Source organism: Eleutherodactylus coqui, chromosome 7, assembly GCF_035609145.1.
Source record: "Eleutherodactylus coqui strain aEleCoq1 chromosome 7, aEleCoq1.hap1, whole genome shotgun sequence".
NCBI lineage: Eukaryota > Metazoa > Chordata > Amphibia > Anura > Eleutherodactylidae > Eleutherodactylus > Eleutherodactylus coqui.
In genome coordinates this window covers 154,166,877-154,182,373 of record NC_089843.1, presented here as the reverse complement: position 1 = coordinate 154,182,373, position 15,497 = coordinate 154,166,877, and the positions used below count along the sequence as shown (strand labels likewise).

At 35.5% G+C, this 15,497-nt stretch overlaps 1 protein-coding gene across 2 annotated transcripts; it reads right to left on the bottom strand.

The window, feature by feature from the left end:
• Nucleotides 1-611: 611 nt before the first annotated feature.
• On the bottom strand, nt 612-14,916 carry PITX2 (paired like homeodomain 2). 2 transcript variants are annotated; one of them, XM_066574844.1, is made up of 4 exons: nt 14,746-14,916; nt 11,480-11,556; nt 3,506-3,711; nt 612-1,966 (listed from the first exon to the last, which is right to left on the bottom strand). In XM_066574844.1, exons 2-4 carry the CDS (start codon nt 11,523-11,525, stop codon nt 1,403-1,405), a joined length of 816 nt encoding a protein of 271 aa, XP_066430941.1. In that variant the 5' UTR covers nt 11,526-11,556; nt 14,746-14,916; the 3' UTR covers nt 612-1,402. The 2 variants fall into 2 exon arrangements, with proteins under 2 accessions (XP_066430941.1, XP_066430940.1); XM_066574843.1 differs by lacking the exons at nt 11,480-11,556; nt 14,746-14,916 and adding an exon at nt 4,930-5,442.
• Nucleotides 14,917-15,497: the final 581 nt, after the last annotated feature.

The window sequence follows — 15,497 nt, the reverse complement described above, 5'->3', positions numbered from 1 at the left end:
CAATAGAATGCGAGGAGCTGGGGTGACTACAAAAGATGAAGCCCACAAATGACTACCGGTTGGTATAGAGGAGAGATAGCTTCCTGCTTTCCTACTACTATTTATTTCTTAAATCAATTTGTAATATACCGTATCAATTTGGTATATATATATATATATATATATATATATATATATATATATATATATATATATATATATATATATATATATATATATATATATATGTATATATATATATATATGTATATATATATATATATATGTATATATATATATATATATATATGTATATATATATATATATATATATATATATATATAATTTTTAGATTACCGTATTTTCTATTAGATTGTAATATACTACCACCTATTGATATTATATATTTTGCTAGCTTGCTGACAACTTTTACGTTGTAACGTCCGGATATATTTTTACACTAATTATTAGTAAATAAAAGCTTAAGAATTATACGTTTCCAAAGTTCATTGCGTGGAACAAAACCAATAACCAATATTTACTTGTAAATCCTATCATTGTCTTCTCATATATATGCCCTTCATAAAACGTTACATTATTTCACTCCAGACACTGGGACATTTCCCGAAGAGATTTTATTGTTAAAGTTGCATCATTTCCTTTTTTCTTTTCTCCAAATATTTTTACAAGACAATAAATTGTTGTTACAACTGGATTTTGCAATGAAATTCAAATAATAAATAATGACATTTCTAAACGCTACAGTCCAGCGGCTTTATTTTATAGGATGTGAATTTTGCTGGGATTTAATTTGGTTGGAAAAAAAAATATTCTGCATCTTAAATAATGAAAGAAAACTTCAGAACTGCTATGGTAGGTAATAAAGTACAGCTTGTGCCCGAAGTTCTGTGATGTATTCATAATGGAAGTTAGTGCACATAAAATGTACCGTTCTGTTTTGTGCACAGACCATAGGGTTATCGTCTAGTGAAGCACATAGAAATACATTGCTTATATACAGTCACCTGGAGGCAGATTCTGGTTCTCTCCCGTTGCATGCTTTATTTTAAAGCCTGGTGCATATTCATTAACACTGTAAAGATCATATGACCGACAACTGCTGCTTATAAAATTAATTTGACATTTCAGTATATGTACATCCTTTCAGTCCATTTAAACAATGCTAAACTTAAGAAAAAAAATTAACAAGCTTTTAGAGTAACATTAAAATTCCATATCCAGTCAAACGTGTCCATATACATATATATAATTCTCAGTGTCCACTGCAGCCGACTTCTTTTAGTCAAGACACTTTTCAGTTTTGCAGTTACATCTTCTCATTTATTGTATAGAGTCCACTTGTGATGAGTCTTTGAAGAAAGGATGGTTCCCATATAGTATACATGCATGCACATATATACATCACACAGGTCTGTCCACAGCATATTGACACGCACTGAGATTGGATCCAGGGTTCTGAACGCTGGCATATCCAAAACTAGAGTGCTGCTTAGCTTTTAGTCTAAGGCTTGCCAGACTGGAGTTACATGTGTCCCTGTAGACATAGGGGGGTGTTGGAGGGGCATAAGGGCAGGCTGGCGTTGGCACACCAGAATTCAGAGAGGGATTGCTCAAGTTGTTCAGGTTATTCAAGCTGTTGAGACTGGAGCCTGGCACTCCTGTAACTGCAGAGGGCACCATACTGGAGGACATGCTCATAGAGGAGATGGAGTTGGGTGAGGAGAACATACTTTGCGAGGATAAGGGGTTGACATTCATGGAGTTGAAAAAAGGAAAACTCTTGGTGGAAAGTGAAGCCGAGGTGAGGCCCTTGGCTGCCCAGTTGTTGTAGGAGTACCCTGGGTACATGTCATCATATGGTTGCATGAGCCCATTGAACTGAGGCCCAAAGCCGTTTTTGCACAGTTCTGCTTGCTGGTTCCTTTCTCTCTTTCTCCATTTAGCTCTGCGGTTCTTGAACCAAACCTGTAGTAAATAAATGCAGCAAATGGTCACTTATAGGGAACTATAGGCAACGTGTTTTCTTATGTACATACAAGCTGGTAAATTAAATTTATGTCTCTATAACAACCAATTCTACCACTCGTATTGCTGAATATGGACTCAACTTGATTCTCAAGATAGGACAAAAGCAGCATTAAATATCTCTAGATAGCATCAAGCATTTAGTATATATTCAATGGAGCTTCAGAAATAAGGAATGAATAATAAAGAAGTGATGTGAATACAACTTTCATTGTGCAAATAGTTAGAATAAAATAATTAAAAGCTCTTTGTGTATATGAAGTGAGCAAAGATGTCTGCTATGATCCCCCAGTGCTAATCTGCCCTGACTGCGACCTAACTTGTCCTTTCTGCAGCTTGTTGGCAAGACTTGTCTTTTAACTACGTGCTACATGAAATCCCCGAGTCGCACAGACAATGTAGAATCAATGCTCAATACACATCCTGGGTGTGGGACTTGTCAGCCACCCTCCTGCTGGGAGACTTTGTGTATTGGAGCAATCCTTGAGTCTCCCCTGTTTACACTAATCATGTTGTGCATTACAGATCACTGTTAACTGTACCATTAATCCTTGGCACTTACTTGACAAGAACCACATTAGACCGTATTTAGCATTCACAAAATGCACCTAATTTGAGCTGAAAAGATATCAAGGATCTTCCCTGATAGTATACCTGTTGCTTGCTACAATCACTAGTAACTGCAATGTTACAAGGCGTTTTTCATCCATGTACTACTTTATATACTGTCAGGTATTACAAGCCTAAGGATCAATTCATACATATGTCCTCTATATAACGACTGTATTATTGTAGGCCTTGAATAAGCTCCATAAAATGTTGTTTCCAAAACTTTACAATGATTGCTATGTTAATATTTGCACCTACTTTGGCCCTGACATAAACTCTGCAGATTGTCTTTCAAGGCTGTTTTCATAGGTTTTTAAGTCCTATAAATCTTATCTTTTTCAAGCAGGAGATTATATGCAGCCAGTTTGGGTTTGCTCAGGTCTCCTAAAAGAGTCTAGCACTGGTATAAAGTATCATTCACCAGCGTCATATATTGATATTCTCTCTCTTTGAACATGTGTAAGATTACAAATATCAGTTTGAAGCTGTAAAATGCACAGATGCTGAAAAACAATCCAGCAGCCTGGTCCCAAGAGAAAACGTATGTCCAAATACCATAACATTATTGGAAAGTAGCTTCAAAGCGCATTTATTCTACCATACAGCTATAATGTATCGGAACAAGGAAGTCGTGTCTTTTTATAACAATATAATAATAGTAACAATAACTTACTTTTATTATTATTGTTAGTTCTAATTAAATATTTGATTAAGTGATTCATTTAATATTGTAACTAATCATAAGAGTTGTAAACATAGCTAAAATTCACAGTTAAATGACAAGACGATGTTTTTTTCAATACATTGTGTGTGTCTAATAAACATCAATATGTTACTTTTATGATACCATTGGTGAGTTGTAATTCTTACCCTAACTCTGGCCTCTGTGAGGTTGGTCCACACAGCAATCTCCTCTCTGGTGGACATGTCAGGGTAGCGATTCCTCTGAAAGGTAGCTTCCAGCTCTTGTAATTGCTGGCTGGTGAAATGAGTCCTCTGCCTGCGCTGTCTTTTCTTCTTGGAGGGATCGTCGGTGTTACTATCGTCATTTTTACTTTGATGAGTTTTATCTTTATCTGTTTAATTAGAAAAATGCCACAATTCAGTTCCCATACCTCTATAGACTTGACCCTAAAAAAACATTCTATATATACAAATAACACACACACACATTTATATATATATATATATATATATATATATATATATATATATATATATATATATATATATATATATATATATATATATATATATATATATATATATATATATATATCATATATATACACAAACTAATGAGCCTTGCCCCATTGGTTTGGTGAGACAAAGCAGAGGTTTCGCCTGCAAATCCAGTAAATCCCCGATAGATCAGAGCTGTGGATTATAGTCCGCTGGCTGTAAAAGTCGAGCTTCTTTCACATGTTTCCTCCTAGAAATATACTATGCACTAGAGGGTATTGCATATAACACGTTCCTTGCTCTTTCACCCTTCAGTTGCAGTCATTCTTGGTCATTTCTATTAGCTAATTATTTCCTCATAAGATGTAGATCAGTTGATCCACAAGAGAAGCAATGCAACAGCGCACATGAGTCATTTATGACAAGTCGTAGTCATTCCAGTTATTTACTAAAACTTATACTGCAGTTGTGGATTTGGATGAAAGACAATTTTATGATGATATGTTGAGACTGTCACACAGCTCAGTACAAGAGAAGCAAATCGCTGCACACAGCAATACTGTACAGTATATTATGCCATAGCTGTCATTCACTGTAGTTGCCGAAATAGTTCAATTTATTTAAGACAGCATAAGCAGCGACGGAAATCTACATCCTCCTGCGGCATGATGTAAAGCAATAATGACTGCAGACAAACTCCTACACAGAAAATGACTGTTAGAAATAACGACTTAAAAGTATTCATAATAAGCATATGAGTCTAAATGTGATAATTCTAATAATACAAGTTCTGTTTTTAATGCAGATAAAAATAAAATACTTATTTTACTTATTTCTAAAGTTAGATTTTTAAACACAATAATAAGCACTAATAGTACTAACATTATTCATAACAATTAGAATTGTTATACCGTTAATTAATTATAATATTAGGTACTATAAATAATAAATTAAATCATTATTATTATCAGGACGGTAATCCTTATAATACTAACTAAAAAAAGACAAATGCACACAGTCGACTTAAACTGTAAGAAAGCGCTTTCAAGTATGATGTTTGGCACCAGGTAAGTCTGTAGTACAGGTGTGTGCGCTTTTGGCCCGGTTCTTACCTACAGCTTCTGGGCTGGAGGTGTCAGAGATGGTGTGTACCTCCAGTCTCTGCTTACACTCCACAGAGCGCTGCCCCAGCGAAGATGCCATAGAGAGCAGGGTGACAGACTGGTGATGAGAAGATGCTGATGCCAGTTTACTCCCAGCTAAGTGCTCCAAGTGTAAGGGGTCTTTCATAGAGTTCATAGAAGAGGTGAATGTGTGTAGAAGGGAGCAACCTTCCCAGCAGATCCAGGGGATTACAAAGAACAATCCTCTATGGCAGGGACTGAGGTTCAATTCCACTGTGCATCCAACTGGTGGCACCAAAACATGGACGATGTGACAGTGGGCAGCAGCACAGGCTGGTGGAGATGTTGTCAATGGCAAGTGCACGATTACTTCTAAATCTTGCAGAGTCCTCTATACAGTCATATTAGGCAGCTAGGACTGTATGTTCCTACAAGAGACCTCCTCTAAAGCGGCAGCAGGCAATGCATGGCATAGTAAGGGCACTGCACCCAGCACAGGGCTGCAACTTCACTAGTGACAATGGACAATCAGTAATAGCTCAGTCGCTTCCCTGTTTCACTAACATCTTAAAGCAGAGATGTGTCCTACCCAGCTGCCTGACGTCATCACATCACCCCCCTCTACTGTGTGCACACCCAGCACACGCGTCCCAGCCAATCACGGCCCTCTCCTGTTGGGCGGGGTTACCGTAATTATAGACACCAATCCGCATTCGGCCTGGGAGGGAAGGCAGCTCAATGCACAATTGTCAGCATAGTACTACTCTGCTGCCAAGAGGTGTATGGCCCAGCAGCCCTGGCTACATGCAGTGATAACTCTTCAAAACTGATGACTTATATTTCATCATTATATTAATAATAGTTATTTTTGTTTAATATTACAGTTGGTATATATATATATATATATATATATATATATATATATATAAATATATACAGATATAAAACAATTATAAAGATAGAAAACAGTCTATGTGGAAATCCGCAGATGATAAAACATAAAAGTGTAATAAACGTCCTCCTAAATCTCTAGTAATCTTCACATGACTATATTAAGGCAGATTACAATTCTGTAATCCCTTTGTAGGTTTCCATACAGTTATGAATCCGTGTCTGCTCAGGTCCCATAAATATGGACACAAAACAGTGGGGATGATGGGTCCTGATACAGAATGGATCTGACATTCCTCATTCCAGGTTTATGTGGATGCAGAGACATGTAAAGGCAGGGCAGCATTCCAGCAGATTATATCCAGTGACAATTTTATGTACATAGCTCTGGGAGAAAGCAGATTCTTTTTTTTTTACTTTTTGTTGTTTTTTTGTGCTCAGTTTTGGATATTATACTCCATTTACGTACATGCCAAACATAGCAAAAAAGAAGAAATCATAACTATATCCCTGTCCTATATGTAGCTCGAGCACATAATCAAATACTGACAGGATCTGGAGCGCAGACAGCGATCAAGGTCTTTATTAAGATATATGCCATAATTATGTCCGCAAACAATATAATTGCACATCTACGGTATCTATCTATCTATCTATCTATCTATCTCATATCTATCTATCTATCTATCTATCTATCTATCTATCTATCTATCTATCTAATCTCATCAGCAATATTTGTATATTTATCTATATCATAATTACCAATAGAGTCGTAACTTGGAGCTTCTGGGCCCCAATGCAAAATCTGTAATGGGACCCCCAACTATAATGCTTTAGTCATAGTACTGGGCTCCCTATATGGAAAAGATAAGCCTTATAGGCCCCCTAAAGGCTCATGGGCCCGGGTGCAACCGCATCCTCTGCATTCCCAATAGTTATCCCCCTGATTACCACTATTTCTCTATCTATCTATCTATCTATCTATCTATCTATCTATCTCTTATCTTTCTATCTAGCTTCTATCTATCTATCTATCTATCTATCTATCTATCTATCTATCTATCTATCTATCTAATATTTTTATATCTATCTACATCATAATTACCAATATGTCTCTATCTATCTATCTATCTATCTATCTATCTATCTATCTATCTATCTATCTATCTATCTATCTATCTATCTATCTATCATGTACCTTTCAAAATTCTAGCTCACAACTTTCTTTCTTTCTTGCGTTGATCTTTATTTGAGGCGTTGTATCCCTGAGATTTGGCGCAGGATCTTCCAGACCCCACAGCGTTTCATCAGAGACAAAGCACTTACATTGTGTAGTGCCTTTTAATCTGATAAGACTCTAATTTGCTTAAGTCTTTTAAATGGGGGTTTAGACCGACCCTAGCCGTTTTCTTATTGAATTCCCCGTAATTCCCAGCAGATCATAAAGTATATGTGTAAAGTAAATATTTCCACTTTCTGCACTGCAGCTGATGACCTGTAACTGAGTCAATATGAATTTGGATCAATCTTGCACTGTTTATGCATTAAGTATATGTGTGCTGTAACAGGGTTGGGTGATGTGATCATTAGGGGTGGCCTCTAATAAGTAGAATGCCTGCTGAGAGCCACCATTCTGCGCTGATCCCGAGCATGGCAATAGATTATGTATATATACATGTATACCTTACCGATAGTTGGGCTTCTACAGTATACTAACACAATAGTATACTGGTGTTTTTCTTGAACTCTGGGATGAACTCTATCTAATGATCGTTTGATTAGGCTCAGCCCAGAACTATAATTATAAAGATCCCAAGTGTTCTGTGTATTCTACAGTATTTCTAAATTGCAGTGTATTTTTGTTGGAGAGTAAACAGGAGGGTGATATTACAGTTGATAAAGCATTATACATAAAAACAGCCAGAGCAGGTACTTTGCAGTATCATTTACAAAGGGCATAAGTGTGTCAACTGAAATAAACACATATGGATTTGTATGATAGATTCTAAAACAGTCCTCTTCTCCATATATGCAGAGATGTCAATGCCTCAAGGGTCCACAATTAACAACAGTAGTCTATTAAGTATTGTACAGCCCAATAATACTCCCATATATACCAGACAAAGAGAATTAATAGTAGGGGAGAAAAACATTCTCCTCTAAATGAACACGGTCTATGATCTGCTACATATTTTATAGAATTCATAGAATATATATTTAAAAAAATCTAAACGAAGCCCAAAAGAAAAACATAAAGAAAGAAATGTTCCTTTTTTAACTGCCCTATCAATAACGGCAGTGCGCAATCAACTGCAGGAGACTTAAACCTCTCACTGGCTAATAAATCTATATATATATATATATATATATATATATGCATATGTATACACTATATTGATCTATGTTGATAGATATGAATAGATAAACACGCACTATATATATATATATATATATATATATATATATATATATATATATATATATATATATATATATATATATATATATATATATATATATATATATATATATATATATATATATATATATATATATATAACTGTCACACTATGATTCCCCCGGCATGCTGCAAACGACAGATGCCGATGACCAAGCCAGTATTATACTTTCCTATAGGGCCAAATTTATATCTAGCCCATGCACAAAGTGTTGTGCGTGTATTACTAATTTAGTTAGCTACAAATTGACACGCAAAGGCATATATCTGTCCTCTCTGTATGTAAAGTATTATATACCTCATTATACACCTGAGCTGAAGTTGTGAAATTGACCTAATGACAACTAATTTTAAATGTGCAATTATCCTGACATAATGATTTCCAGGCTTCCCTACTGTAACAATACTTCGGCAAATAGATATCTGTGTAACACCATTAGAGATAAACAATGTCCATAGAAAACTGTCACCGCCATATTCCATATAATGTATTCCCAGACATTGTCGCTCATAAGAGTCGTTGATGATAATACAGTTCTTTCAGTGAATATTCTAATTTGCAATTTTGATGTACAGATATTCACACATCCGCTGTTCTCTCCTGAATTCTGGAGCAATCATTACAATTATTAGCATTGTACATGATGTCATATTTACAGTATTTGCAGCGTTATTTACTATTATCTGACATAAGGGCATGAACATAACACTGTTTTAGGGGCAAATTAATGCAATGCCCGTTGCTCCAGTGCCATGTATACAGCCATAATATAACCCTAATAGATAAATTGCTCCTGCTATTTGATAACACCCTGCTGCACATATCGTGGATTAATGGCCATTCTCTTGGATGGAGAGCCATTAATTACCATTCAGTCAATATTAGGCAAACGACAATGCTTTCTCCATAGGATTAAGCAGACATCAGATTGTTCCATTAGTTTATTCCAGCTCACGAAAGAAGCTTTGCTTGTACATTTCTAGTTCCCTGGAGTCATCTCAGCATCTCCTGAATATATTATATTATTGTCATTACTGAGGAAAACAACTGAGAAAATACTACCGGGAGACTACGTTCAATGATTCTAATTAGGGCCATATTAATTACAGCAATTTCATAAACTGCATAATCAGCAGCGATCAGTATATATATATATATATATATATATATATATATATATATATATATATATATATATATATATATATATATATATATATATATATATATATATATATATATATATATATATATATATATATATAATGTGTGTATTACGAATGTCACCACTCTGTTAAAATAGTCTTTCTACTTTATGATGTGAAATGTCATGAAATAGGTAGGCTAACCATAACGTCCAGCCCGACATTAAGTATAATGATAAGCAATATAATCGAGTAAAAATAGGTTTTAAAATCTGTATCAAATATATATTGGTTCGATATAAAATGTCAGGAAAGAAATAACAATGAGACGCATTTTCCGACAATGTATTATATAGTTGATTTAATTAGGATAAATGAAAAATATGCTAATATAGTGAATGCTTGTTGAATTATACTATTACATATGGCATTATTACTATTAGCATTCAACAGTTTTGCATGCTAAGTATTGGGAAAAAAATGTGAAGTTGTCCTAGATTTCTAGAAAACATAAAATTTGACACATTGTACAAGAATGAATATGTGGAAAGTTAGAATGTAATGTAAGGTATAGCACACAGTGCAACACTTGGAGCGGAGTGGTGTGAGGAAGACCACCTGTCTATAAAAGCCAGTTGTACACTATACTGATCTACAGGATAAGGTGGTAAGATTAATGGGACGACGGCAATGGCAGGGTTAATGTCATTTCCAGAACAACAGATTTTACTGATTAGCTGCTAGTAGAGAGATTCATGTAATATAATATATCTGTTTCATTTGTATTTACAGCATAGTGGAATGAAATAGGAGCTTTCAAGAATTATTTGTGTAATCATAGCTAATTACGCAATAAACCTTTTTGCATAAGTTGTTTTATATTATTTGCATTCATTTATATCACGCATTCGCCTACAGAACACCTGTTCTAGGACACAGATACTTGTATGAATCCTAGTCATAACGTCATTAATATCTTTTAGTACAAAGTTTAAAAGTGATAATGAGAAAATACGGGAAAATCGAAACGAAAAATTATAAATACATCATTGACCCTCTGTCTTAAAAGAGATCAGTTACGGCTATGCTTTTTGTCAGTACCCATGTCTGACAGCAGATGGCGCACTATGACTATGTTTGTAAACTTGCAGCTCTGCCCATGAGGCCCAGATTTTTTTGAAAGACTTGTAAATTGCATCCAATAAACTATAACTGCGTGTTCTCACATCCTAATAAGCTGCATTATCGTTATATTTCCATATTATTTTAGCTTTATTGTCGGCGCCATATATAACATTTGCATTTTCCTGTTTAGCTGGTCCAGTATAGAAATGTGGATCTCTTTATGACAGTAATATAGAGGAGGGCTGTGATTTACATTGTTGCGCCAAGCCCTTTATTTGTATACCTCTCTGGTTTGCGTTGTCTTTATGTTCAGGGTTATTTTTTTGCTGCAGAGATGTTACAGTAGCCAACAAGTCACCTTTGTGTCAGCTGCCGCAGAGAAAAGGCACTTCCCTACAGAAGGTGCATCCCTGAGTACAGATATAAAGGACGTAACGCATGGAGCTTTCATGTAGAAGGGGCTTCTATAGGTCCACCTGCTCTAACTGCACTGAATTCTTTTATTTCTTTACCCTAGTACATTAACACTAGGCTGTGCACCTATTGATACGAATCTAAATATTCAAAAGCACATATTGTAACATCAATACACGTAGAGCAAAAATAGTGTGGTGCTGTCTTAGCCAGAAAAATATCAATAATTTCTTGTATAAAAAGACAAAAAATTACTATAGAAGTAATTTTTTTTTTGCTAACCAGAAAAATTATATTGGTAAGCCTTTTAGGCTATTTAATGCCTCTTCATCAGTCAAGTTTTTAGCCTGATGAATGGGCATTAAATAGCCCCCAAAGCTTGCTGATTTTAATTTTTCTGGTTAGCCAATAAAGGTTTCACCTCTGAGTACTTTTGTTTTTTGACACAAGAGTATTTAACATTATTAACATCAATACATAATAGACTTCATCCTTGGTCCTTACCTAATTGGACACAAGCTGTCACCAACTTGCGACAGTTAGACTCCATTCCCGCTATTTGTCACTCAATCGGTAAAATGCTGAAAGGTAGAATGGAAAATAAAAGTAAAAAACAAAACAAAAACGAAGGCATAAATCACATATATGTATATACACACAGGAAAAAATGGTCATTATATAACAACAATATTACTATTAATAATAATAATAAAAGGATTGATAATGTTCTAGCAAGAATATGTATCCTAATTATTATCATAGTCGTGTTATTAGTTATGTTATTCTGATGATAATTGCTATATTTTATTCTAGTAACAGTATGCCATACGATTTTTTTCTCATTGCCAATAAGATGGCTTAATTAGCACCTCCTCAAAAGTCTGAATTTTTGTAGTGACCATTAGGTTAACAGATGTAATACAGATTATTTTATTACATTTAGCTTTTCATGGATTTATTCTTCAAAAAAATGTATATGTTTTTGTTAATACTGCGTAAATATGTGTCTGTGTCTATATATAAGATTTGTGAGAAAAAAGCGTCAGACATTACCAAATGAAATAGTATGTAATAACATTTACAGCACACATAATCACAATCTGTGATACCATTCGCGTATAGCTCGTTACTTTTGTGGCTTTTACAGGGAAAGCATTAGCTAATTGCAGGCAGCCCTATCATTTAGATCAGTGGCTAATTTAGTAAATTACATTTTAAAATGAATGAGAGCGAAAGAGCTGGCCCCGGCCTGTACAGTGTATACAGTGTTTTTATTTCCTTGTGGAAGACACTATACTAGATACAATGTAATGAACCATATGGTACATGGGAAGTTCTGTATACAGAAATGTTGGTGGGTTTTCGACTGAAGTCATACACATATAGAAACGAGTACATTATTGTATAGTTCTAGCATGACAACATTTAGTGTGTGGCTTGAGATTTGTGACAAGCAATCGCCATAGGTTTACAATCATTTCGCTGTTGCCCCTGTTTTTCCCAAGCTGATGCCAGAGAGGAGCAGAAGTTTGGCTGCCCAGATTGGAATGATTGTGCAGTAAAATCACAGGATTAGTGGCTGATTGAGATGTCTGTTGGTGAGATATTAGAAAATTCATTATCCCAGCTCTCTCCTCCTAACTCGATATGAAGTAACACAGATGGGATTTTATTAGGCCAGGCTTGGAATGTTTACTTATGATAATTTGGGAGGAAATTTGCATGTCATCATCTTGGTAATCTTTCTCTCCTTTAATGTCGGCATTGGCTTGATGATTACTTCACGTCTGCATTGCTGCAGCATTCTGACCCGGAGCTGCGGCCTAATTATTACAATGAACGTTTTATATCAACTATATTATATTCAACAGTTCAAATTCTCAGCTCCTCGATCTTGCAGGCAGTTAGTAGCATAATTATCTGCACTTTAAATACAGATTTATATACAAATTATATATATAACTCGAACCCCATCTATTTAATGGAAGTCGTCTACTGCTATCTATCTATCTATCTATCTATCTATCTATCTATCTATCTATCTATCTATCTATCTATCATCTATCTATCTATCTATCTATCTATCTATCTATCTATCTATCTATCTAAAATTGTGAAAAATAGCAGCACCATGTTATTAGAGGTTAGGTTGCCAACGGTCAAATCTTGATCCAAAAAATATACAGTCCGGAAACAAAAAACATCCGCAGCACCCCAAGAAATCCAAAACCCCTTGAAAATTTATTCACTCAGGTTCAGAGCTTTCAAGGCACTGAACCAGTTTTTTGGACTTCTTGGAGTGCTGCTGATTTTTTTTAAATCTATCTATCTATCTATCTATCTATCTATCTATCTATCTATCTATCTATCTATCACACGCAACACACATGCACATATCAGTTTATAAAAATATATGTATTTATTGATTAAATATAGCTAACATAGTTGAAAAATTAGCAATTACACAGTAGCAGAAATTTAGATTTGCATTGCTATCTGAATTACTGTATATGAATTCCGATATAGCTATACATATATTTCAGATATCTTTCTGTTGAGGCATGGTCTAAGTGTATAAGGTGTCCTATATATACTACACAGTGTTGAGTTATGGAGTCATAGGTAATGCAAGCGAGTTCACACGAGAGCAGGCCTGTTTACGGTACAATGCACTAGGTTGTAAACACTTGCAGAAATGACTGGACCACCAACCTGCTGCTACTCAACTTTAGTCCACTTTGCGGTGAAAATGAAAGAATATTATTTTCATGCTTAAGAATATTATTTTCATGCTTGATTCATAAATACACATTTCCCATTCCCTATGCCAGCTGTTGTAGCAGTGAAATTTCTAATGTGTTTTATGCCCTATACCCAGCCAGTATGCTGTAAAAATTATGGCAGACACTTAAACACAAGTATCAAACAGTCCACTTCTGTGCACAGAAGGGCTGCGGCCCAATGAAAAGGCAGAAGAAAATGAGATATGTAATTTTATGTCTGGGGCACATTTAGCAATATTTCACACATATCAGTATCCTCAGATCTCCAACCATCTGGACTTGCTTTGTCTTCTGTTACAAACTTGCCTGACATTCTGGGGAAGTGCTGGAGTTAACTTTCATACAATAGACAGCCCTGTACTTTCCATGGTCAGCACATAATATATAGCAGATATAGATATAGCAGAGCTGAGTTTGTCATTTGGCACAGTTTATCGTTACATCATCTGTAATTTTTTCAAACACATCAGCTAAAGTTATCACAACATTTAACATATATATATGTGTGTGTGTATGAACACAGCCCCACAATAGTTTAAAGAGCTTGCACAGTTCTGATATATATAATATTTATATGTATTACACACACTTATATTATAATACAGAACGGAGTTATCTTCTTAAACTATTATGGGACTTCTCTCCATGCACATAATGTTCAGAGTCTTGAGGCCTAACTTTTTCATGCAGTCCTGTCCCAGCAATAAAATTAATACCACTCTTGTGTTAGAGCTCTATGTTAGGACAAGGTTTCTGTAATATGTCCACTCTTTTTGCTTGTAGGAGTATACATATAGATCACATTATAAACTGAACTTTCGTACTTTAACAATCTTACACACTGAATTGTACAAGCAGTAAAATGGATTAGATGTCAGGGGAGAAATCCTACACAGCATAGGCCCCAGGTGGAACCAATGTGTGACCTTTCCTGATCTCACATCTTTACATTACAGCAGGGGTATTATATAGTGGCTATGTACTTACTGTGCCTATAGATTCGCTAGTCTAGAGAGAGTTGCTCAGTGCAGTCTTGTATAGGACATCATACAGAAAGGAATGCAGGAGAATCCAATGCAAAAGAAACCAGAAGCAAAGTCCCAAGTCCTGAGAGGTTCCTGGTAAGAGTGCGAGAAGAGAGGTGCCTGTCCCTGGGTCTTTTCCCCTCTCTCTCTCCCTCTGTGTGTGTCTGTGTCTCTCTCTCTGCAGTGGGAATGACGTGACGTCAGCAGAGATTCCACCAAACTCAGGCAGCAGAGCAGGAGGGAGGAGGGGGTCAGAGGATAGAGACACAGGGAGGGAGGAGGGCACCCAAAATCCCATCACCGGGTCACAGCAAAAAGAAAACTGGATTAATAACAAGGACAATGGGCATGTAGAGTGAGCACACTATCACTGAACTGTGCTATGGTATTGATATATAGACTCAAAATGAAGCATCTGCCCTGCATATGGGGGTGCCTCATTGTAGACTGAAAGAGTGGGTTACACTAATAGAAATGAATGACAAAAGAAAACAACCAGCATACAGAAACTCTGTAGGAATTATTTTGTTATAAAATCTTTTTCTAACTGAACCAATTATTCTCACCCCTCTTCTTTCTCCTTGCCAATCGCCATCGCCAGCCTTTTCAATGAAAGGCTTCTATGGCCGTGTATATCTCTATAACTACGTGGGATTACAGAAGCATATTATTTTGCAGGTGTTTATTGTTATTTTTTGGGGTTAATTAATACTA

Coding starts and splice junctions, on each gene's coding strand:
- PITX2 (XM_066574843.1), bottom strand. CDS start 5,116: ATGAACTCTATGAAAGACCCCTTACACTTGGAGCACTTAGCTGGGAGT. Junction 3,712..4,929: donor CTCCAGCCCAGAAGCTGTAG/GTAAGAACCGGG, acceptor CTAATTAAACAG/ATAAAGATAAAACTCATCAA. Junction 1,967..3,505: donor TCACAGAGGCCAGAGTTAGG/GTAAGAATTACA, acceptor TATTTACTACAG/GTTTGGTTCAAGAACCGCAG.